The sequence below is a fragment of the Otolemur garnettii genome, unplaced genomic scaffold (genome assembly GCF_000181295.1).
Source record: "Otolemur garnettii isolate 467f Iridium unplaced genomic scaffold, OtoGar3 scaffold00005, whole genome shotgun sequence".
NCBI lineage: Eukaryota > Metazoa > Chordata > Mammalia > Primates > Galagidae > Otolemur > Otolemur garnettii.
The window spans coordinates 44,014,995-44,041,885 of NW_003852400.1; the positions used below are offsets into that span (position 1 = coordinate 44,014,995).

At 39.2% G+C, this 26,891-nt stretch overlaps 1 protein-coding gene across 2 annotated transcripts in view; it reads right to left on the bottom strand.

Moving 5' to 3' along the window:
* ITGA1 (integrin subunit alpha 1) overlaps nucleotides 1-26,891 on the bottom strand; it is a 152,307-nt gene that overhangs the window by 52,257 nt on the left and 73,159 nt on the right. For both annotated transcript variants that reach the window (XM_003782781.3, XM_023519067.1), the window contains exons 4-8: nucleotides 25,366-25,454; nucleotides 25,144-25,255; nucleotides 24,302-24,429; nucleotides 10,446-10,594; nucleotides 5,237-5,387 (exon numbers count right to left, since the gene is read on the bottom strand). In XM_003782781.3, the coding sequence (XP_003782829.1) occupies nucleotides 5,237-5,387; nucleotides 10,446-10,594; nucleotides 24,302-24,429; nucleotides 25,144-25,255; nucleotides 25,366-25,454 (629 nt within the window). The remainder of the gene's footprint in view (nucleotides 1-5,236; nucleotides 5,388-10,445; nucleotides 10,595-24,301; nucleotides 24,430-25,143; nucleotides 25,256-25,365; nucleotides 25,455-26,891) is intronic.

A 26,891-nucleotide genomic window follows, 5' to 3' on the forward strand; every position in this document is an offset into this window, starting at 1 on the left:
TGTTTGGCATCATTAGAAACACCTCCTAGTGCCTTGCCAGAGCTATCACAGAGCGGACTTCCAGTACCCTGCGGGTCACAGGTCTGCATTGCAGACGGGGAGGATCATAGACACAAGGCCCCTGCCCTCTCCTCTAAGCCCACCACTCCCAGCACCTGCATAGATTTTCTTCTCTGCATAACTACATGCACTTTTTTAGATGGTAGATATATTTTTCATATTAGTTTTTAGATACAGATTTTCAGTTATAGAAAGTTAAGGAAGAACTAAAATCACTGTTTAAACTGTTGCTGTTGTCGATCTACAACAGACTTATTTATCTGTATCATAAACTGGATAATGGTTTAGAGCGCATTGACTGAATTACCATAATGCACGCCAAATGTTAACGTGCGAAACTAAGGGGTGTGCCTTCCACTCAGACAAGCGGTGCAGCCAGTTTTTGAATCCTTGTTACTAGAGAGAAGGTGGTGGGGGACTTATTCCCAATTCTTTCCCCCTGCTTGAGGAGCACCCTTGCCCTTTCTCCAGGGAATATCAGTGACTAACACAGAGGAGATACTCATAGTACTACTATGCCTCTCAGTATCAAGGCAGCTCCACCCACCTGCTACCAGGCACCTCTTTCTCAGCTCCCTCACCTGCTAAAGGAGGTTATGGGACCTAATACACTATGTTGGTGAAGCACTCTGAGCTGCTTTAAAGAAGCACAGAGTTTTTAAAGAAAACTGGAGCTGGCTATAAGGTAATTGACACATCATTTGAGTAGCTTTCTGGTTTTTGAGCTTATTTTCTGCTAGGATATACAGACTTTAGGTAAAAAGTCATGCCAGGAGCTTGAAAATTGCACCAGAAAACAAAAAATCACTTGCTGTCTGCTTTGCTGAGAAGCAAGTGCCAAACATCAGAAGCTATTAATATTTGAACAACGACCACTGGTGCTCTTTCCCATTTTAGGTAACTGATGGGGAAGCAATTGAGGGAAAGATAGTAAAACATAGCTCAGGTAGGGAAGGGAAAACCCCCAGGGCCATTACCCATAATAATACATTGAACAAATCCTGTCTCATTTAAACACAATTATTGGGATGTTCTTCTCACAATTGGATGTCTCATCATATCTGGGATATATATGATCCAGAACAAGGGAGGAAAAGGCAGGAGAGAGCCCCAAGCTCCAGAGGGAACAGTACATCCATTATAACAGTACAACAGCAGACAAACTGTTGGATTCTTTTTATGGCAGTAATCTTGCAACCAATAGGCTTCTTTTAGATTCATACAAATTCTACATCATGTGAAGAAGGTAAGACTCCATTGATTTACTTGATTTATTCTATAGATTCTATGACATCCTTGACTGAAATATCACCATCTTTCCCCCTCAGATCCTATTTAGAATATTCTATATTCCCTATCCAATCCACACACTAATTTCATTTCATATATAAAACTATGAAGTTGAACATACACATACAAATGTAACCACTTTTGGACAAGGCACGATGGAGGTTCTCAGCTGTGATGTGAATATTATCAGAAATTCACTGGTACTGTGTATGAGACACGGTAAAAACAAACAGTTAAAATTCAATTAAAAAATGCCCCCGGGACATACTTAAAGAATAAAAAGTAAATGTATAAATACAATACAGGTGGTGCATCCCTAAAGCAAAAATCCCAAGACCTGAAATGCTACAAAATCCAAAACATTTTGAGCACAAACGTGATGCCACAAGTAGAAAATCCTGCAAGTAAGCACTTGAAAAACTTTGTTTTATGTGAAAAATTATTTATTTATTTATTTATTTTTTAACTGAGACAGAGTCTCAATTTGTTGCCCTTGGTAGAGTGCCATGGCGTCACAGCTCACAGGAACCTCAAAGTCCTGGGCTCAAGTGATTCTCTTGCCACAGCCTCCCGAGTAGCTGGGACTGCTATGTCCATAATTATTAAAAATATTACACAAAATGACCTTCAGGTTAGATGTAGAAGGTATGTATGAAACATACATGATTTTTGTGTTTACACTTAGGCCTTCTACACATATAAGCAAATATTCCAAACTCTGAAAAAAGGAAAAAAAAAATAACAATAAAAAATCTATCTAAAAATCTCTGGTCTCAAGCTACTTAACCTCTATGGGAATACATACTTGGAATAAATATCAGAGAAAAGAAATCTCATGAGTTACTGTGACTCCCCATAGTTTTGGACTATTTTTTTTGTCACAGAACAAAAGTGAAAATAAAGAGAAACATATTTTGATTCTTTAATCCAATGTTCTGGTAACTTATAAAAACAGTATTTTCTATGAATGAGAAGAAATTTAAAAAAAAACTTCAAAAATTGCTCTCGTTTCATTCAACACAAATACGTCAAGCCCAAGAGTACTGGATTGTGCTTTGTATTTTTATCTGTGTTAGACATTCCTGGAAGTGGGAATGTCAAGTGTAAAGTGTGAAGATCATTTTATACATGTAGAACAGTTACTTTCATGTGAAAAAATATTGACATTTTAAGATTCTTTCTAACATCTCCTATTTCCATCTGAATGCTGTAGGCGATACACACTTCACAGCCATTATTATCTAAGATTAGATCCTGTACATGAAATGGGCCCCTGATAACGATGTCTGGTACCCTCTAGTGACAGAGAGACCCAGGCACAGAGGACTCACACGCGCTCAGCACTCTCCCCAAATCTGAAAGTTTAATAGGAAATATTAGTGGTTTTATTGCAGGGTGCTTATGTGATCCATAGTCCGTCCTTTGGGGGCAGCTGCCTTTCTGCCAAACACATCTCCGTGGTGTTCAAGATTGATGGTGAGTAAGGAGAGAGTAGAAGGAACAATCTAGGAAGTAACGGGCCAGACCTGCAGGTAAATGCGATTACAGGCAGCGTGAGTGGCCTCGAGAAATGCCTAGAACATTCCTGTGTTAATAGACGCAGTACAGAAAGTAAAAGAACTGTCTTATTTTCTAGTATGCTACAAAAAGAAAAAAAACTACCTGATTCCCTAGGGAAAAATATGATTTAGAAGTAATCAAACACCCTTGGTAAGTGAAATTTTCCTGTATGTGTTCATTTATACCATTTCCAAAATCAGTTTGATAATAATTCACTGATTAAAATAGAAAGGAACTGATGATTATATGGTTCTTCACGAATATCAATGGAATTCTGAAACCTCTTTTTGACTAGAGGAGAAACAGAGGCTGAATTATCAGGTAGGAACCCAATAAAGGATGACTCAAGTGTACGAAATACTATGTAGCCGGATGCAATGCACACAATGCATTTAAAAGTCAAAGGTCACTCCCTGGCATTTTCTTTCTAGTGAAGTTTCCCTAACTCTACTAATTGATATGATGGCCAACACTGCTCAGAGCCTGCATCCATACTTGGAACGCCAGACTATGTCCTCTGGGAGGAAACAGAGCAAATGACAGCACCTTTGATATCCAGCTACCTGGGACAAACTGGGCAGCTGCTGGCTTTGCAATACTGAAGGGACTAGCTGGAGACTCTAGTTGTCACCAGCATCTGGACAGTGTCTTTGAGTGAAGACTGGGCCATGTGGATTATTTTCAACCGTGGAAGACATCACAATGATTATATTGAAGTAACAGGGGGGAAATAATATATTTAGTAACTGGCAAATGATAATATATTGAAGTGAATAAGGGGAATGAGAGAAATAATGAGATACTGTAACCTTTTTTTTTTTACATCTTACACTCCAAATTATAAGAAAATGTTGTAGTCAGAAGTTACCACTGTTTATATAATAACCAGATCATCCTGGTTATAAAGTAAGGAGCACTTTGCCCCCCGGGAAGCAGTGAATCAATCATATTCCAGGACTTCTATCTATGGATGAATCTCCATTTTTCTTCCCTTTCTATAATGTTCATACTTTTGAAAAGAAAGAAAATAATCTCACTGATGTTTATATGATATTGTATAAAAATATAAATATGATTATTATGAAAGGGATCTTGTTGAAAAATAATTTAGGCTGAACACTTAGAGTTCTGAAATTATTTTCCTCTAATTTTTTTTTAAATCAATTAATTTAGGAGTTAGAAGGGTCTGCTTTTCCCAGGCTGAGGCACATACTATGGAGACAAGAGTGAAAGGGTGAGAAAGGAAGGTTGGACAGAATTGTTGAGTTACAGTCTGTGGGGAAATAGCATAAGTTTCTTGCTGAGTCAGGGCACAGCGCAATTTACTTCTAAGATCTCTCTTCGCTCTAAAAAACAATGATTTTTTTTTATTGCCTGATTGCAAACTTCTTGAATTAAGAACGCTTAAGAAAAATAATGAGTGCCTAGCTTGCCACTATGCTAGACATTTTCACAGTCATTATCGTACTGATTCTTTGAGAGAGAGAAATAACATTACCCCATTTGTCATATAAAAAAGCTGACGCTCAGAGTATTTAGTAACTTGTCTGCTAGTCAGAGCCTGAATACAGATCTTTCTGGCTCTGAAATCACAGTGTCTTCTGCCCGTGCCCTCCCCCACCCTTCTATTTCTCACTCTGGGAAAAACAACGTAACCTTGAATGTCATCGTCCCAGCGTGGACTGTCCCAGAGTCGTGGGAGTGGGCACATCCTTGATGACTTTACACAGACTATTATGAATCATGTCCTGATCCCAGACTCCCACATTTCATGAAGAATTATTGTTAATGAGCAGGCAGTGAGTTTATTCCCTATTTTCAGTTGCCTTTTGTCTTTTCCTCCTTCCCTCCCTCCCGCCTTCCTTCCTTCCTTCTTTCTTCTCCATCTTCTTTCCCCTCCTTCCCTCCCCTCTATGCCTCCCTCTTCCTGACCTTCTTTCTTTCCTCCCTCCTTTCTACCATTTGTCCTCCTTCTCACCCTCTTTCCCTCCTTTCCTTCTCCTCTTTTCCCTCTCTATTTCTGTCCCTCTCTTTTTCAGACTCCCCCTCTGTTTTTTCTTCCTTCTTCTTCCTTTCGTCTTTCCTTATTTCCCCCCTTTTTTTGCCTTTAATTGATTGTTGAGTGTCTGTTTGGCCTGGCAGTGAGTTGGGTAATGGTCACACAGAAGGAGCAAGACCCAAGCCCACCCTCACAGGGTTTCCTTTCAAATGGAGAAATGTCTTCTTTCCAACCTTGTTTGTGTAACTTTCATAAAATTGCCTCGATATGCACACAGCTCTTCTCTCCATACTAGAGTTGGAAGGCCATCTCTAGCAGTGTACTTACAGCTATGGAAAACCGTTGAATGTTCTCATCTTCACAGTCTTGGATGACCTTGTTCAGTCGATGATTGTCATGGGACTCTCCATCAGTCACAATAACCATGACTTTCTTAACTCCCCTTCGGGCACCCCGGGCTTCAGTGAACGCCTCCTTTCTGAAGGACAAAAGAAAGGCTGATACAATGCTACTCTAAGGTCAGGCAGAGGGAGAAACCAAACTAAACCAATGGCAACTCAAGGTATCCTGGTGCTTCCCTCCAAAATTAACATCAATGCCAGTACTCAAGCTGGGAGGCATGATGATCCTTATTTGTGTAATGGCTTTAGATTGGGTCCAGGTGACGAAGAGGTCACCATTTTGCTAATTACCACACACTCCGTATCCAAAGGCAGCAATATTTTATTCTTTGGAAACTTCAAAAGAAGGGTGTGACTGTGACATACATCAGGTTCAGAGAATGTCAGATCTGTAAACATCCTCCCAGCTGCTATTCCCCTTTTCTCACTTGACAGGCTTCTTTCCTTCTGCTTCTGGGAGAAACTTTGGTTTGAGACCTCACTTCTCCCGCTCCTACTCTGACATGAGAAGGGAAAAGGAGAGAGAACTGTGAACCTTTGAGTAACCTAGGCACAGGGGAAAGTCAGACATGGGAATAAAAGACAGCAGATGGTGATGGTCTGAGCCAATGCAGTAGACACACTTTTAGGGGGCATGGAGGTGTAGGGGGACATACAGAAGATTTTGTCTGAACTAGGTGTTAGGACAGAGAATGCTGAGAAGGGAGAAGGTTGCATGGAGAGAAAGGAAAACTCTATATAGTTTAACTGCAAAGAATGGAATTTCAATTTAATTTAACAAGCATTTATGTAAAGAGATAGTAGATAGGAGAAATACGCAAATTTCCATTGTCAAATTTCCTTGGCATGTCCCAAACTGCTGCTGTTTTACTATGACCAAAATGAAATGTCCAAAGGAACCATTCAGTGCAATAATCACTGCACTTTATACCACAATCTTTAAAATGTTGTAGGAAATCCTTTCATTATTTTACTACTAAGTAAAAGGTACTCATCACTTCTGAGACTCCAGAGAGGAAAATGATTTGAGTAAAAGGAACTAGTGTGGGAGGTGACGTATGGACAAATAAAGCAAAACCTGTCTTCAACTAACATTTCAAACAGTTGGCACAATACACATGAGTGGTAGCATAGGTAAACAATTGGTGAACAATAGTAGGTGTCTTTGAGCAGGGGAAGAGGATGCTAGTGATGTGGACAGAGGGATTTTGTAAGTGATTATTTTTCCTTTATAAAGATTTAAAGCAAATATGACCAGGTGTTGACAACTATTACTTCTGTGTGACAGATTCACAGGAGTTTGGTACTATGTTTTATACTGCCTATTTTTCTTACATTTTTTAGAAGAACAAACAATTTTATTAAAAAAAAACAAAACAGGGAACTGTGTCTTTCTGCTCTCTGTACTTGATGAAGACTCTCTCCTTGATCAAAGCTGAGTCAGGCTTCTCTAAGGCCTCTTCTAGATGATGCTCGGACATTGGGCTCTGACCTTGGCCTGGTCAGTTGAGTTTTAGAATCCTGTTGAGTCAGTTTTGTGAAAATCCCCCAACTTTGGTATCTGATCAAATTCCTCATTCTCCATGCTGCAAATCTTATCATCCTGGCCTACAATGCTGTGATACAGTATGTTAAAATATTTAATTGATGAGCTATTAGGCCAATACAGCCCTGGTGTTTTAGCTTCCTACATAAACAAACCCAAACCCAATTCAATGCAAACAGTGGAACAAAATTTAAATTTTACCAAGTTTATTTATTAATCGGAAACTTCCAACTAACCTCTAACTAGGGAGTTTCTACCAGATCATACTCAAACTTGGCAAATACCTAGCTATAGTCAATCAAGTAATTTCTTTACCTTCTTTCTGCTTTCAGCCTATAAAACTCTGCTGCTCATGCTGCTCCCTGAACCTCTTCTGGTTCTGAATGCTGCCTGGCTCATAAATCATTTTTTGCTGAAATAAACTTTGTTAAATTTAATTTGTTGACAATTTTTGTTTTAACAAGTAAGAAATATTTGTTTTTTCTCTACCCTGGTTTCTGGCAGAGTTTTAAAAATGCTTGTAATTTCCTGAGTGATAGGGATACGAGGTCCATCTTGTGTTCTAATATTTGGTCTTTAACCTGGGTTCCTGACATAGAACTCCTAATCTATTGGAATTTCCTGGGTGATAGGAATGTCTTTTGTTCTACTAAGGTACTCTTGCTGGCCTCCTAAATGAGGGCTGGTCACCAGGAAGACGAGCCATGATTAAAAGCTTGGAACTTTTGGCTTCATTCTCCAGGAAGGGGAGAAGAGTTAGAGATTGAGTTAGTCATCAATCATGCCTACAAATTCCTGAACCATGGGCTTCAGAGAGCTCCCATGTTGATATACATGGAGGGGTGTGCCCCAGGAGAGCATGGAAGCTGTGATCCCCTTCTCTCCTACCTTTTCCAATGAATCTTTTACTGTTTCTGAGATGTATCCTTTTACAAGTATAATATATGAATATGAGTAAGTAAATTGCTTTCCTGAGTTCTGCGAGCCACTTGAGCAAATAATCAAATTCAAGAAGAAGGTTCTAGGAACCTTTCCTGATTTATAGCCAAGTTAGACAGAAGTTATGGGTACCCTGAAAATCTACTGATTGCAACTGACATCTAAAGCGGAGTGGACAGTCTTGTGATGCCTGTGGAAGTCTGCATCAACTCTGGTCAGTGTCAGAATTGAACTGTACAACACCTAGATTATGCCAGATAGCTGGATGGTGTGGGAAAATGCCCATGCATCTGGTATCAGAAGTGAAATGTTGAGAGTGTAGAAATTGAAAAACACACTGATTTTTCCTACTGTTGAGCTGCCTTCAGAAAGAATCCTCCTTCCTCCGGGTTTCCTCTTAGTAATTTTCCACCCCTGCCCTGATGTACCTTAACCCTTCTCCTTGGCTAGAAATGCCCATTTGTGGTTATATTTGAAGTTGAGCCCAATCTCTCTTCTCTCCTACCTCTCCACTGAAGTGGTTTTTCTTGAATGAAGTCTTCCTTATCACGTTTAATAAGTGCCATGAATAATTTTTGTTTAACATACTATACAAATATTTCTCACTTTTTTATATGCATAAACAAAGGAGAAAACTGATGTTAAGGGTTAACCTTTAAAAGCAATTTGGACATGGATATCACATGAGCTTTAATCATTTTTGCAATTCAAATTTAGAGAATCATTACAACATCCCCATATACTTAAAGATCAAGGTCATAATTGAACTGAATGAACATCAGCTGGAGGAGATGATTAAAAGACTTTTCTTAAAGAAAACCTGAAGGCTTAGAAACCAGGGCTGGTTTTATGTAATGGAAGAACCCTCAAGTTCACATTTTTTGTTTTACATATATTGCTTAACAAATTGTCCTTGTCACAAAAGTACCAGTATCCAATGTCCTTTCTTGAAATTAAGCATTAACTTCCTTGAATACTTTTAAAAATTAAAATATACTAAGAAAGTTAAAATATACCATCCTTTGGGTCAGGAGCCTCCAGGCCTTATGATTAAATCCTATGAGCCTATTGACAGGAATAAAACTGTGAGATAGGGAGGGGGGGAACAGACATATGCAAATTTGAACTGGTGTCCTACAGCTAGACTTTTTATAAAACACTGAGGGCAAAAACCATATAGGGACATGGTATTTGGAGTGGTGTTTCTGCCGGAGCAAAAGCAGCCAGAATATTTCTCCAGTTTGTTGTCAAAGATGAATATTCATTCTTAAGCAGTTGCCTGGGGAAGATACACAGCTCCCTACAGGCTCAGAAATTTCAAACAACGTTTTGATTTACTTAGAATGTGCAGTCACATTCGTTAGTTGTTGAGGAGGTGCATTCAGTACTCCTAAATGTGAGTGCTCTCCATGCATGCAAATTGGCGACCCTATGGGGAGATGAATGTCACATCACCCCATCTGTTTGTGGTTATCTTCTCTATGGTCCCATATGAGTAGAACCACATGCCTTTCTAACATGTAGGGGTCAAAAGTTGCACATGAAATTTTCGATTTTTGAATATACAACCCATTTTTTGGAATATATATATTAACTATTTTAACCTCCTTAAAATACTGATCTTAGCAGGTAGGTGACGTGAGAGCATGGATAATTAGCTCTTCAAAATCAGGTGAGAGTCTGAAAGTTGACATTTCACAGAAGAATTCTTAACATCAGTCAGATCACTTAGTAGATTTCCTGTAATTTTGGCCTTGTTTAGGTTTTGTGTGACAGTCTGCTAGTTTTAGTGGTGACTAAGGGGAGAAACAGCAAGGGATACGAACTTAACGAGATCAGAGGAAGATACAGGAAATAAAATGTTCTACATTTGTGAGAGAGAACAGTTCTGCTGGTTCTCATAACATAAAATTTAACCACAGAGTGGTTGTGTGTTCTCCATGAAAGAAACTGCAGGAGGGAGGAAGGAAGGATTGTAAACCAGAGAGAATTCAGAGAAAGGAAAGGAGGGGAAAGAGAGAAATGATAAAATCCTTTCCATTTATTTCAGTCTTGGCACTGAAAATGATTGCAAAAAACAATATATTATTTGGCCTCTTAAAATTCCTCTGTGATTACTTTAATAACTTTAGATCAAGAACTACAAACATATGAACATAATCTGAGTGGAGGTGGGATAATTTTTTTTTTTTTTTGCAGTTGTTGGCTGGGGCCAGTCTTGAACCCACCACCCCTGGTATATGGGGCCGGTGCCCTACTCCTTGAGCCACAGGCGCTGCCTGAGGTGAACTAATTTTTAATTCCTTCTTTTCGATTAAGACTCCTAGAAGCCAAAAATGAAGAATAAATGGAACAATTACCAACAAGTATTAAGTCTTAGTATCCAAGAACATGATGTAATAGACTACAGTGACTTTTTAAGTGATTCTCCATCAACTAAACCTTTGCAATAAGGAAAAGACAAGAAGGCTGGTGAGACTATATCACATATTATAGAAAACATCTGATCTTATAACTGTTAATCTCTGAAATATAAACAAGATAGCTTTCAATATTGCCACATTAAACACTCAGTCAACACCCCAAAGGGCTAAATTATGAGCAGGTATTTTGAAGTATTTTACTTTGGTTTATTTTTGTATCCATATACCTTGCTGTGTCTATTCCAAGGGCTGTCATGGTCTGGCGGCCACCTCTCTGGATTATTTTATTTGCTGCAACACGTACCTCGTCTGTCGATGAATACTTATTGAGGTTGAACTCATGGGTTACATTTTCTCCATACTGTACAATTCCAACCTGTAATATCAAGCCACTGTGAGTCAAGCATCTGTCAAAATTCCCTATTTAAACATGTAGATCAGATAGAAGACATTTTAGTGTTTCAGATGAGTTTACACACCTTTCAGTACACACATCCCATGGACAGCAATGATCATAGCCATCCTGTGAACATCATAGACGAAAGAGCAGAGATAAAACTGCTGTTAGTCAATCTCTCAAATGATTGGGTCATCTATTCAACAGATTGTAATTTATGGAATAACTCTGGAGGCCTTAGGAGTAGAGTATAAAACACCCTAATATGGTCTCTGCCTTCAAGCAGCCTCTAAACCTGACCCATAGAGATTAAACATTCAATCATTCAAATGTAAGTACAACTGGAAAAATGGCTGTACAGGATAAGCCCTCATCAGGGAGAATAAACTGGAAGCTTAATTCAAAATGGGGGCTCAGGGAAGTTCTCTCCAAAGTTGAGAATCCGAGAGTAGGTACTAGGAAAGCACAGGTTACACACAAAGGGAACTGTGTCCATAAAGAAACCTAAGGTGGAAAGAGGTTTAAATACCCTGAGAATGGAAACAGCCAGCGAGCCCCGGCCTGGCTATGAAAGGAGAGGCTGGAGGAACGTGAGCAGGTGTATCTGGGAGGAGTGCACCTGGCTTCATGCTTCATCCAGCTCCGTGGGCTTCATCTCTCCCAGTCCAGCCTTCCCACCTCCTCTTCCTGTCTTGTTCTCTGTCTTCCTTCTCCTACCTTCCTCCTTTCATTCCCTTTTCTCCACAGATTGGGCAATACAAGCAGTTAACTAGCGAGTCATTATAAAGTCTGATGCTACAGAAGGAAAAGTGTCCCGATATTCAATTTCCCTTGCTCCATACACTTCCTCTTCCCCATTCCCCAGTCTCTGGAGATTCCCATTTCTCCTATCCTTTTCCTTCGCCCTCCTTTAAAGGTTGGTGTAAACCAAGAGATTAATCTACATTAAGAACTGTGTGTGAGGCTGATTTTTAGTTTAAGCCTTCTATCTCAAAATGTGAGACATCGAGAATTCCCAAAGGAATGTCTCCTTATTGCAGAAATTCTAGGCACTTTGTTACTTGGGTAAGGGAAGTAATTTGAGAGAAGGATGCCTTTTTCCCAAGGCAATTGCCTGCCCTGCCTGTGGATAAAGTTGCCTCTGGTGCTTGCTTTAGGGCCAATCCTATTTCTAAAGTCTAACCCTAAGTCCAAATGGCACAAAGGCTCAGTATCAACTTTCTAGCCTCCACTGCTGATGTCACTATTGTCAAACACCTTCAGGTTTGATTGTGATTTATAGGTACATTTCCACAATGGAAAATCATCAACCAAAATCATATTCTGGCATTTTCAGAAACAAGAGAAGCTGAAATTTAAAATATTTTTTTAATCAACTTTGAGCTACCTTCTAGAGTAGACTAACATCTTCTAGCAGGTATTTATGCTTAAATATGAACACTATATTTTAAATAGTTTTTTAAACTTTCTTTAATTTATTCAAACTATAGCAACATAAATTATTATCACATTCCATATATAAAGAAACTGAGTTTAAAACACTCACGCCCCATAATGAAGGGGTAAAAAGAGATCTAGTCTAAGGGGTGTATCCCTGATCTCAGGGCTTTTCAAATCACACTTCTTCCTCTCAACAAAAATGCATCTCTTTAAAATCGTCCTTTGTTGAGTCATCTTGTCCTGCTAGCTTCTTTTAAATGTGGCTGCCTAGTGAGTTTGAGTCGGTAGCAGGCTGAGATGTATTAGAGTACATGATAAAACAAATACACACATAAATCATATTTCAGAAAAGTTGTAGAACATATGCCTTCTCCCTTAAAGTTGCTTTAGTTGGGTATAAGACAAATAAGAAACAACTGGAACACATATGCAAGTGTAAAATAAAGTATGTGTCATACTCTGAATGAACATGCAGTCTGCTCAAGCCAATGTGCAAGTCAGCCTGTTATATAACTACATCTATCATCCGATATCCTTTGCCATAGAGAAGACTATGCACTATTATATTTGGAGAAAGATGACCAGAAGTCCCTTTGGGAATAAGGTAGGCTACTATCAACTAATTACACAAGAATAACAAAATGGAAGAAGACACTCCGATGGCTCCAATTCACATTATTTCCTTGATTTATAATTAAATGTGACAAGCATTTTTATTAGCTTTTTCATAGATTTAAAATTCTTTTCTCCAACAGCCCCATAGTTTTTGGTTAGTAAACATGGGAGACACTGAGCAGTTATTAAGGGAAGCCATGTATATTTGAATTGCTTTATATCGTCTTTGTGCATATAAAGGTTCAGTGATCCAGGACCTGGCCCAAATCTTTTAAATCTAACACCTGTCTCTCGGGTTAATTTAATTTCCAAAGGGAATCATTTATAAGTCATTCTGTTTTTCCCCATCCATTCATTCTCATAGTATCTATTACCTCTCCCTAGCAACACTTATTGCTACCTCACAGAATTAGTTATATATTTCATCTCCCCATTTCCTCTAAAATGCCACTATATAAACTTCTGATTACCCAATGAGTATTGGATAATCACTCTGGGATTCTCCCCATGTGTGTGGTAAATAATCTCTGTCTTTTATGAATCTGCCTTATTGTGAGTTGATCATCCAGGGAACCTTCTAGGGCCACCCTCCCATTACTTAGATAATCATTATGCCTAATTCTAGGTTCCAAGGTGAGTAATAACTGCACCCATTCGGGACATCTCACAGAGTTTATTTTGTGTTTATTTTCCTTTATGTTTATTTGATTAAGCAAGAGGTTAGAGAACTTGGAAAATTTTTACTTCCATTCCTGTCATTATTCTTGGAAATTTTAGCATATGTTTGGATAATCTATTGAACATCCTAGTCTTTCATTTCTCTGACCACCTCAGTTTCAGTAATCTTTTCCTGTAGCTCACTGTGCCATGCAATCCCAAGGTCATATCCTTGACCTTGGCATCTGGAAGAATTGCAACACCTCAATCTCATTTTTCAAATGTCCTTATTTCTGACCATTAACTGACTCATTTCATCAATTCCCTGACCCCATCAAGACCTCCAAATAATTTATTAATATTGCCATTTTGTTTTGGGGAACTCAGCCCAGATTCCCTGGCCCAAATATCATAATCATTCACTTGCAAGCATTTAATTCTTTTAACCATTTTTTTCCTCCATTGACTCACTTGGCTAACTTCCAACTCTGATTAAATGCAACTGTCTTCTTCTGTGTGTGCTCTGTTGTTAACCAAAAGTCACATGACTGGCAGCCGTTTCAACATTATGACCATGAATCTCAAAGGCAGTGGCACATTTTAGCACTGTCCAACAGGACTACTACTTTTTATTTAAGAATGCATTTTCTTCCCATTTATTGATTTCAATCAAAGCGTTGCCACACACTGTTAATATCTCAGGAAAAAGAGTACCTCATTTATACATAGGAGGAGTTCACAAGAGTATTGTTGGAAATTGTGCCAACTAAACAAAAACACTGTCTGCCAGATGTGTGTCGTTACTTTACAATTACACAGTTTACATATCTTATGGAACCCACTATGAACTATTGGATTATCTAGACAAATTATCTTCATACTAGAAATAGTAAAAATTTAAAAACGTAAGTCAGAAATCAATGCCTTGTATCTATCACCACATATCTATATATCTTCAACATGAAGCTTATTCTTTATAAATATTAAGATGTAAGGAAACTTATAACTGCCTATTCCCTCATCTGTTATGCCTACTTTGTTTCTAGCAATGCCACCTGGGGTTCTCCTCAGCTGACTATCTCGACTGCATTGTGCAGGAGTGACAGCCTGGACTCTTGACTCAAGTCTGAGCTCCCCCTCCAGACCAAGCTGAGCCCCGCATTTTACCTGGAACACATCCTTGCTTGTCCTCTGTTGCTATTCTGTTTTGCTTCCTCAAACCTTTCATAATTTTATACTGATTGCTTAATAATAAATCACTATCATGTGACCCCTCTTCTCTCAGGGTTGGCCTCTGGGGAACTGGACCCTATGGCAGTGGCCATCTACGCTCACTCATTCCTGCCTTAGCCCAGGCCTGACGTCATTGCCTTGAACCTGGGCCATGGCGATGCTGGTCTCCCTTCTGCCCCTTCCACTCCTCGACTCCTTCTGTGCATGACTGGCGGATTCACTGTCCTGATGTTTTGCTTTTGTCACATCATTTCGTTGCTCAAAAGCCTCCAATAACTCCATTGCCAACATCAATGATTTTGAAATACACTTTAAAAGAGAACTTCTCATTCTAATTCAAATTTAAGTAGGGACCTATGTTCAAATCCAGTTTTTCTGCACCCCCCCCCCACACCCAATCCCTCAGCGGTCTGGTCCCACCTTCTATACTTGCCCTCTCGTCATCTGGCCTTCTCACCGTGAACCCCACTCCTACCAACGGCTTCTCCTTGTCCCTCTCCATAGGCTACATTTTACCCATTCTGTAACATCCAATTCAAGGTCCTCTTTCTCCGTACACCTTCCCATGCCTAGTTGCCACGAGAGCTCACACTGATCTTCTCCTTCTCAGAACTCCGAGCAGACCTTGTCTGAGAGCACAGATTCTTCCCCGCAGTTTTACACGCGTGTTTTATCTCCCCAACTACACTATGTGTTGTAAAGAGCATGGATTATGTCATGGCTTTTGGTATTCTCTTATCCCCGACTTTGCTCACAGCTGACCCTACTACATTCTTATTAGATGACTGTAGCATTTCACATAAGCAAATGGAAAACTGAGCTAGCAGGCAGATAATGATAAGCAAAAACAGAGACACAACGAAGTGTGGGAAATGAGAAGAGTGGGCCGTGGAAACTCAAATCTGAGGGAAATGACATTTAGTGGAGGTCCCTGGGTGATACTGGGGTGGCTGTTTTCTTAGGAACCAGACCGAATAAGATCTGCTCTGCTGTGAGTATGTTCCAGAAAAGCATACCATTGGTTAATTTTCATTACATAAAAAGGGTGCTGAGTATTGGTGAGACCCAATTTAACAGAAATAGTTTCGGTCCCAGCTTATCTTGCAATTTAAGGCAGATGAAACAAATTCCTACAAGCGTAACATGTATTTGTGCAGCAGAATCAAGTAAGTGTGAGGATTAAATAGCAAGATAAGGAGTGAGCCAAGTGATGCATACACTTTGGAGAGAAGCGAGAGGAGAGAAAGATCACAAGGCATGTTTACTGTCTCCGTTGGTAAGCCTCCTGGGGAAAGGAAGATCCAGCTTCCAGAGTGAGATGGTCAGGTAAAGAGCAGGCGACAGATTACCAAAGTACTAGGGGAAGAAACAAAGCCACCCCGAGCCTGGAAAATATATCAAGGATGAAAGTTAAGAGCATTTACATGGTGGGAACTGAGAGAAAGAAAAACAGACGGTAAGGTAATCATCATATTTGATTTGAAGCAGCTAAATGCGTTGGAATGGCACAAAACCCAGAAGGTGGAAGTTAATTAGAGACCTGGTGACCGTGAGTGACGAACATGGAAAGATTTTAGGCATTTTATCAAATGGAAAAAAGTAAATAAGGATGGTAGCTAAAGAAGCAACTGGCTTAGATGTGGACATTTTTTAGAGGAGATTGGAAAGAGAGTAGCTATGGGATTAGCAAGAGAGGGGGTGAACATAGTAACAACAGACAGTTACTATGTCTTATAGCAGACAGTTGTCATGAGCAGAAGGAACAGTTCCTCTTCAGAGACAACTGGGACAGACGTGTTTACCTCCTGGGGAGATGTCATTTGAACTTCTTGATTCAGCAGAGCCAGAGACATATGTGGGTAATTACAATCTGAGGCCAGAGAGCAGATTCAGGCTAAAACGTATAAATCAGGCACCTGACTGGCTATGGATTTTGTTATGTGAACATTAATTAGATTTGTGGCATTTAGCTGAACCTTCCACTTAAGTATTAGATGTACAATCCTTCTTTCTGCTAGGCCTGCAAACTAATATTCACTTACTTTTTATTTTTCACAGAGAATGCTAACATTCCTTTTTTTATGTCACTAACTAGGGTTTCAAAAAGAATTTTACAGTCCAGTAATCTTGGAAAACAATGAATAAATCAAAGTTAAATATGTATCTTTACTCCAGGACTGCCTCCCATCGCTTCTGGGCCCTTTGGCTAAGGTCAAGGGCAGGACTGCCTCCCTTTCCCTTTCTTTCTCCAATCTATATGGAAAATTCCACAAATTTTAAATGGTGAAAAAGACTAATGCTTTTTCTTACTCCTGTCTCCAATTTATTTACTCAGACTCACAAGCAAATTCCTTTGAAAAGATTCTCAGAGTCGTTAGTATAAAAGCACACGGTTGTGGATTACTAATTGAAAAGTGTAATACATTACATATTTGTTCTTTTTTAAGGAAGCATTTTTTTGCAAGGATCACATTCAGCACCTTATATGACATAGTTTGGGAAACATGGCTTTCCAGTGGTGAGAGGTACCGACTTTCAAAGATCAATGGCTTGCTATTCTTTATTTACCTCATTATATTTAATGTTATACATTAATGTTAACACTATCATGTATTGTAGTTATTGAAATATAAGTTTAAATAATTAACTTGGAAGTTTTTTGAGATCAGGGACCATAATTTAGTGATTTTCTTTTTACTTGTCATGACACCTAGCCCAATACTTGACCAATTCGATGCTTTATCAATATCTGCTGAATTATAGTCCATTGATTACCCGAGTGGCTTCATTGCTTTTGATGATAAGAAAGAAGGAGAAACGTGAACGTGAGAACACATGGAAGGGGGAAACCCAGAAATCAGTGCAGAGGGCACCATTTTGATCATTCTCTTGGGAAACAAAGTCACAATTAAGATTTTAGAGAATGCCTTAAATGACAAGGCAGTTTAGGAAAAGGAAGCATTTCAAGTAGCTATTAGATACAGCCACGGTTCAAACATGGTTTGATGAGGTTGAGTCTAGGTCCTGGATACGGTATTGGGAGATGACGCCTGTAGGATGAAACAAATTCCTACAAGGATAATATATGCAGCAGAATCAAATATGTGTGAGAATTAAACAGCAAGATAATCCAAAGTGTGCCGACTGAGGAATGCAGTCTGTGGAGGCAGGAGACGAAATCAGGAGCAGGTCTACTGGCTGGCATTGACAGTGAAGCCGATTGTCAAGACGGATGAAAGCCTTCATCTGCCAGTCCTCACTCTTGCAGGACTGAACTGGTCGCTGCCCAGGAGTGGATTATTATTAAGTGAGCCAGTCTCCTCCTGGCTCCTGCTTCTGCTTTTGCACTATGTCATGATACAGCGTAAGGCCCTCATCAAACGCTAACCAGATACAGCCCCCTGACCTTAGACCGCCTCGCCTCCAGAACTGTGAGCTAAATAATCCTCTTTTCTTAAAAAAAAAAAAAAAGAAATTATCCAGTCTGGTATTCTCTTCTAACAACAGAAAATAGACCAAGACAAATATATTGAGTCAAGGACTTCTCAGGAAACAGAATTAATTTCTTTAGAACTGCATTATTATCTTTTATTGTTAAGTCAGAGTTATAACACCAGCCCCTACATTTTAATGCCCTAGCATGAGCTAAGTTTCTAGGGTTTCATTGAACAATTAATATTACTATGTCAATGATTGCTTCAGAGAAGTAGTTATAAGGTTAAAAAATGAGGCTATTCATTTTTCTGTGAAATGCACAATTGCTAAATAGGACAAGAGCTAAGGCTTAGTGTCCGGCCAACATATACTTGTTTTATCAAACTCTGCTGTGAGCCTTGCCTTACAACCAGCTTTTAGGGTGATGAAGTCAGGGTGTGAATGCAGTGACAACACAGGCCGCAGTCTGAGTTAACCATCAGTGCAAAACATTTCTGAAGCTGTGTCAGCTGAGGCCGGGATTAACTTTTTGTCCCCATGGGAAGGGACATAAATGGGACTGACTCATGGGTAGATGACTATTTCCTAAGGAAATGAATGTTCAGAAACATAAAGTTGATTGATAAAGGATACAGGTTCTGGGAAAAAGAGTATCTAGCCGGCCTCTTGCTAGATGGAAGATGCAACAATCAAAGTGACTCAGCATCAAAAAAGCAAGGCTAGGAAAGGTTAAGCAAAGTCAGCTCGTTACACTTGGAGAAGGAGAAGTCTGCAGGAGGAATCAGTGTTGGAGTAAGTGGGACTAGATGGGCAAACACCGGCAGAGAAAAACCCGAATCAAAACATGAACGTCTATCTAGGGGAGTCCCCCACAAGCAAGTACCTTCTGGCTCAATCTGACCCCCTGAGGCAGAGGAAGAGACAGTGGTCACAAGAATGATAATTTTTAACATAGGAGAAAGTAAAAATTCCAGGAATTCCATTTTTGGAACATGAATGATTTGTCTCATGTGCTAGGCGACATATAAAATTCCAGACTGCCCTCTATAAATAAAAGGATGGAGGCGCAATCCTGTCATTGTGCAACTCACAGTCTACCAGGAGAGACAGACCCATAAATCAAAGAGGAAAGCCACTGAGTGATAAGAGAGCTAAGCAAATATGCGCTTACAGTTTGCAAATGCTATGGGAACCTCAGAGCCCAGGGTGTTTTCCTTGAGAGAAGTTTGGTGGAATAACGGTGATGACAGGGACAGGTACTTTAAACTGCTCTAAGCTCTCCTAGCACATAAGGTCTGCCTAGAAGAGCATCCTGGGCAAAAGGAACAGCACAAGCACAGCCCCGTGTGCAGAGAAGGACAGGGACAAGGACAGACTGAAGGGCAAGAAGGGAGGTGGGCACAGGGAAAGCAGGGTGCCTGGGGAATGGCCAAATGCCTTCAGATCATCGGAGAGCTTTCCTACTATTCAGCAGGCAACAAGAGAAGAATTTTATTCAGGGAAAGGATCTGAACTTGATGTTGCAGTGATTGTTCAGACAGATGGGAGTGAGGGGGAATGGAGACCGGGAGGCTACGGAGAGAGGAGATTTACTGTCTTCCAAATATTTGGGAACTGTGGCGGGACTGGCAAGGGTATGGCTGCGTGGCTAGGTCGGGCTTCTACACAGCCCCGAAAGCCATGAATCAGGCCCCAGATTTAAGGCTTCTGGGAAATAGCCATAAAATGTGCAGTGAAAAGAAAGATAAATAATATTCCTAAAATTTAATTAATTTCTCTCTTTCATTTTGCCTGGTTTAATGCTATGCTACACTTTTGATGTGAATAATCTAGACATTGTTCCATTAGTATATTTCACTTTTATATCGAGCCTCACAATTTACTGGTTTTATTTAGGGTAATGCACTCGTATTTGACATATTTATATCATCCTCATTTATTATTAAAAGCAACGTTCTGCTTAGGTATCGAGGATCAATAAGACCTCCATAATGTTTATACGATCATATCTTTTATAGCACGCGCAGAGTGTTTCAGGTTTGTTTTTATAGGTGGTTTTTAAAAAGGCAATTTTAGAGCCTTTACTCTGTGTTGGGTAAAAAAAATCGGTAGACAAAAACTCCTTGTCTATGCTTGAAACAGTCTTAATGGGGCCACACAGAAACACGGAAGAGATTCTGAGTGACTATTTAGAATGTTTCCATCATCAAGTGGCAAGCCCCCTAATGTGTACTAATTGTCACCTGGGAAGTTAATGGAAGCGTTTTAATTTGCCCTCCCTTCCTCTCTTCCTTTTTTCCTTCTTTCCTTCCATACTACCCTCATGTCTTCCTTTTTTTTTTCTTTTTGGAGGTAACAGTTACCTTTCACTGCTTACAGTTACTAAATGAGAAGTCTCAGACTGCAGAGAAGAGGCGCCATGTAGGGTCTGCACCTGTTGTACCCAGTGTGTACTGATCAGTGGAACAAACAAAAATTCAGGAGGTCTAATCAAAATGGAGGCCTTTTTTTGGTGACCCACGTCCTTTAAAACTCATTTATGATGACATTCTTCTGCTATCCCTGGATGGAAAGATAAATATCTTATAAATTTTCTTAGTCTTAAAATGTCTATTGATAAAAAAAAAAAAAGGTGCTTTTTTAAAATTTAGATTGTACCACGTGAAATCTTTCTATTTGTAGGTTGAAATAAAAAAAGGTAAAATGGTAATCATTTCATCTGATTCTGTCTAGATTAAAACGAATAATAGGAAACATCAAAGTTGATTTATAGTTAAATTTTCTGTCCTACTCCTACTCAGGCTTACAGTAAGAGGCAAGATTGGGTGTTTTTTTTTCATTCGTTTTTCTACTTTTTTCCCTCGGATTGCTAACTATAATTTCTGACCTGTCCAGGGACAGGAATAAGGGAGAAAATCAAGGGTATAAAAGTTCTTACTGGACTAGTACTATCCTCAGATGATTCAGGTCCTAATAGATGTTTACAACTTCTTGTGGTTTCTTTGAAGAACTCTCTTTACTGAGATGTCTCATCTACATCCTTGCCCTGTGTGACTGCAGTTCCTTAGCTCAGTCCCCAGGAATTACAGATGCCTTTTTTTTTTTTTTTTTAATTTTTGGCCGGGGCTGGGTTTGAACCTGCCACCTCTGGTATATGGAGCCAGTGCCCTACTCCTCTGAGCCACAGGCACCGCCCATACAGATGCCCTTTGCTTTCTCTGCAGAGGCACCCCCTCGCTTCCAGGAGAGTGTCTGGCCAGTCCCTAACATGACCTCATGCTGGCTCTCAGTTTTGAGTGACCCATGCTGGTCCGTGGGAAACACACATTTTGTCTTCTAACAGTCTCCGGGGACGCAGCTCTTGTCAGCAGCTAGACATAACAGCGGCTGCCGTGCCCTTTAGATATTTCAGGCAGGAGTCAGGCATTAGTCAACTCAGCGTCCCAATTCCAGTAGACATACCAAGATTGCTGTATGATCGCAGTGAAGCCCTCCTCAGTAGGCTCTTTCTATAAGGAATGCCTCTTTACAAACCCTGTATTTTATAAATCTAATGGATGAGGCGTCTAAGAGTCTCTAGCCAGCTTTTAGCTTTCTGTCCTTACACCTTCTTTGGGGTAATCTGTCTCACAATTCATTTTTATATCTGTGCCTTTCAGGAATGGCGGTGGAAGGAATCAGTGAAGGGAGGAAAAATTCCAAAAGCTAATCCTGCCAATCTTAGGGCAGAATTGGATGCTTTCATCGAAAGAAATAAAACAAACAAACAAACAAAGTAATCAAATTTATTTAAATTACATTAGCTACCAATCAGAAACAAAAAGAGGTTGTCAAGACCAACAAATTGTCTGTTTTAGGAAAAAATTACTGTTAAAAGATAAGCATGTTTTCCAGCACACCTTTCTACCTTTCTTTGAAGACAAAGTATTTTTTCAAATTTTATATGAGTGAATTTCTTTTCTGAATCCAGAGAGGGAACATCAAACTTTAAAAAGATTTTAAATGTATTCTACTTAAAACCCTGTTCAATGTAGTTTAGCAAAGGCAATGGCTAAGTAAATATGTCCTTCCCAATCCCTTTATTTTAGAGAATTACTTGTGAAGCTAGTCATGGCTACTTAAGCCAAAGTGGAAAAACATTAGAAAAGATTAATGTGTCAAGTTAGATACTTAAAAGAATATTTAAAATGCCAGATAAAGAGTAAAATCTCATGAAATGTTCATCAATCTGAGAAAAATACAAAACTGCATGTATTATGATATACACATTTTTTCACTAAGTGCCCATTGAGGGCTTACTATGTCACAGCACAGGACTGGGCTGGACATTGACAGGGATAAGATGATATAGCCTTTGTTCTTGAGGTAAGTATAATCTTTATGTGGTGAATCCAGATAGATACGTGCATCAATGGCATAATAGTTCATGAGTCCAGTGTTTCTCAAATTTTAATCTGTTTAAAAATCAGTTATTCATTTAAAATGCAGGCTCTATGGCCTCAACCTCAGAGATTCGGATTCTGAAATGTAGAGTACAGTCTAAGAACCTTAGCAGTCTGGAAGGAGGAATTCCATGAACTGTATTTGGAGAAACTCTGCATTAGATTGGAAGTTCCATCAAGGCAGTGGCCATATCTGTCTTACTCTCCTCTGTTACCCAAGCCCCAGCACAGAGCTTAGTGCACAGTACACCCATAGTAAATACATCCGACTAAATGAATAGATACCTGTGTTTAAGCTCCACAATGAATGATGCAAGCAAAATGCAGTATAAATCTTGTGAAATACAATCAGCTCCTCTCTTTAAAAACCAGATTCCTCCAGGTGAAACCAGAAGATAGTAGGACTAACTAGTGCACAGTGTTGTATTCAAAATGTTTCTTTCTGTTTTTATGAGGTCCTAGAACTGAGTAAAGGTGACTGGTCCCTTCTGCTAGCATCCGACCCATTCATTTAGTCGGATGCTGGTAGCATCTGGGCCTCAAGAGCTGGCCCACACTCTTATGAATAGAGCTATTGATCTCTCTAAGACAGACATATAACTCCATGGTGCCTACCTGGCAGGCTGAGCAACTCTGGTGTGCAGGCAGAATAACTCCTCTTTTAGGGCTCTTACTACAGAAATGTAAATTAATTATGTTTCAAAACATAAAAAAACACCAAAATTGCAGTACAATAGTCAAGCATAGAAGCAATTGCTTGTTACCTATTCCTTTACAAAACTGAGTCATTGGCTCAAATTTTCACTGAAGCAGTGATTGTTATTTATTTATTTGAGACAGAGCCTCAAGCTGTCCCCCTGGGTAGAGTGCTGTGGCATCACAGCTCACAGCAACCTCCAACTCCTGGGCTCAAGCGAGTCTCCTGCCTCAGCCTCCCAAGTAGCTGGGACCACAGGTGCCCGCCACAACGCCCGGCTATTTTTTTGGTTGCAGCCATCATTGTTGTTTGGCAGGCCTGGGCTGGTTTGGAACCCACCACCTTAGGTGTATGTGGCTGGCACCTTAGCCACTTGAGCCACAGGGGCCAAGCCCAGTGATTATTATTTTAAAGTAGCCTTGTGGATTTTCTTTCTGAAGTTGTGGAACAACTTTGAACATATCAGAGATGCACTGATTTTCACAAACAGCTAAGAATATATTCACTTTTTAGAATTTAAAGGTATAATCGAATATTTAGATAATTATAAAATACCAGAAATCTAAACAATTTCCAAGAATATTATTAGCTTTGGAAAGAAAGAATTGTATAAAAGGTAAATGGGGATGGACAAAAAAAAGAAAAAAAGCAGGTGAAAAAAAGAAAGCGGATTATGGGGAGCAGTGGAGAGAGGGGAAGAAGCCACTTCATTTCAGGTATGTCAGTGTGGGTCTGGAACAGGGGCAAGCTGGGTCGGTCCTGTCAAGAAGCTGCCATGGGAAGGAAGAGGAAGGTGAAAGGAACTGAGACTTACTATTTAGGGGCATTAGATGAGACTATCTCGGCCACTTCTCCAGAAATACAGCTCTCAGAAAAGAAAAACAAGACAAAAGTAAACTGGACTGCAATTAGAGGGTTGTTTGGATCCGTCGGGTTTATTTTCTAAGAGCATTGAAAATGGAAGGTTTCATAATATTTTCTGTTTAGAAAAATAACATTCTCTTATGAAATGTAGCTGTCATCAGAAATAAGAAGGATATGGAACACAAAACTCAATCTTAACTTTAGTTTTATCGATGAATCTGTTTTCCAGAATATTTTGTTCTATTGATAATTTTGATGTTTGTATCTTTAGAACAACAGAAATCAAAAGGCAGAGTTACATACCTGTGTTTGTTTAGGACCAATATCCATTCTTTCCAGAAGGTCATTTAGAAAGGCTGTCACACTTTCCCAGGGGTAAATACTGTTGGAACCATCGAGCACTATGACGATGTCCAGCTGAGTGCTGCATTCTGGAATAAAAGAAGTCAATTGCACAAACCTGGAAGGTGTCTTTGTAGAGATCTATGTAGATTTCCATGGCTGAAAAAAGGCTCATTTTATTTTATTATTAGATCATAGCTGTGTACATTAATGCAGTCATGGGGTACAGTGTGCTGTTTCGTATACAATTTGAAATATTTTCAAAAGGCTCATTTTAAAGGATGAAATGATGTTCTATAAAGTGGACAGAGAGCTTTGATAATCAGAAAAATGTAGTTTTAGAAAAAGGAAAGGTGATGCAAATATTTACTGCATTCAATAAGAATTGACTTGGGGTTTGTATCAAGTAAAGACCATCTTCACCTAATTTTCATTGATATTGTCTAAGAGGTATCTTGGCAAAAATTTTCTCAACATGAATTTTATATAATAGTTCTCATTCCGTGCATATCAGATGAAGTGACTCTGTCCTCAAAGAGACTCACTCTTTAAATAAAAGCAACGTGACAGCTTTATCTATGAATTTTAGGCATGACTCTATAAAGGTTATTTACACCAGTATCGACTCCAAAAATAGCCGTGAGGTTTAGTTATATACTGGCAAAGCAAACATTTACCTAAATTGGCAATGCTGGTAGCTGGAAAAACACTTCAAGCTTTGTGGTATCCTCCTGTGTATACATATGTCTCATTCTTTGCTTATGCTTTTCAAACATGCAAGAACATTGGCAAAAAATCTGTACCTTGTACAGGGGCAATGGAGTTCAACACTTGAAATGTGGGGCTGACGTCAGAACAGATTCCAGTTGTATAATGCAAATGTCCACATCTATAGGCATATAAGGGCCCACAAGCCTTTAAAAAAAAAAAAAACCTGTAAGACTGAACATTACGCAACGACTCTATAGACTTAAACTAATAAGAATCCTGTTATCATTTAATATGATTATTTTTTCCATTCTTACCAGAAAACCTCCGTTTGGGTTGGTGACTAAGGTTGATCCAAACGTCATGTTTTCCTTTACTTCAGTGACATTGGGAATTGAAGTATTAACTAAAAATGGAACAAAATTTTACAAAGGTGAAGAAAAGTTTTGCAAAGTAAAACTGTCTTCTCATTAAAGCATTCTATCTGCTTTGCTCAGATCCTAGCACATTCTTCTGTTGGTTCAACAGAACAGTCTTCCAAGTATTATTAAGGAATATAATGAACAAGCTGAGGCTGGAGAGCTGGCTGGTGTCCCAGAAACTTTGTCTGGATCACCGTTTCACTTAGTTTTGCTGAACTGTGAAAGAATGCAGAGCTAGCAGGCAATGAGAAGGTGGGATTGCTTTTCACACATTTTTGTGAATTAAAACAAAGAATATAATAACATAAAACAAATAAAGCATATCATAACATAAAATTGTAAATATAATGTAATCTTAAATATTTTGTTATACAGGAACAATGAGGAAGCACGATTTCTGGCCAGAAAAGAGGAGATGGGTAGAAGATCAGAAAAGAAAATTCAAACACAAGTTTTTGATCATAACTTCCAAAATCACGGTGATATCACAGGGGTTACCAAGAAAACTGCAACAGGATTAAAGCAGTGGCCGAGAAGTGTGGATAAAGAAAACGTAATGAAGAGACTATATTTGATATTCCAAATAGGAATGCTGGGTCCTGAAGCGTCACAATATTGGCAAGACGTTGCATTGATTCACATTAAAAAAATAATTAGGAAAAGCAAAATCTTCTAAACTCTGCCTAGTAGAGTGAGGAAATATTAGAAAGTGGCAAAATTCCAGTTCAGAAAGATTTGTCTCTCTGTACATGCCTAGAAGTTGTTCTTACCTTAAGATTATATGTAGTTTTAAAGTAGGGAATGGAAATAGAGATTAATGAACAGTTTGACTTCTTGATGTGAGCATTGGTCTTTGTCCAAGGGTTTAGTCTGGTTTGCTTTGAAAGCACTTGGAACTGAGCTCTTATAGAAATTGATCTTGAATAATCTGGATTAGCGTTTTTATGCAAGAGTTGATCCAGGATCAGCATTCTTGGGACAATTGGAGACTACAGCAGAAATTTCTCTACTGTTCTTGATGTAGCTAAAATCTCTAGGCTACTTTAAAAACCTATGCTGGTTGCCAGTAACGGAGGAGTAGTTGCTATCAGAATAACTCTTTTGCAAATAACAACTATAAATTCTAAGAAAAAAATATGTCTGAAAGTCCTATAAAGCAATCAAAATCAGGCAGTAACTGGAGAAAAGTCTATACTTGAAAGAACAAGTTGACACTGGGTGACTTTCCTGCTTTTGTGGGATTTTTTCTACCTAAGAGAACACCCTAGTTAGTGGCTAAAACTCAAAGAGAACTTCCAGTTTTACTGTCTTGAAGAAAAAGCGGACAGAAGTCAGGAGCCACGGCACTGTGTGCAAAGTAAGGGTGGGATATCTTGGGGAGGAAAGGAGCCACAAGAGAACAGTTTTAATATGTGCCCATA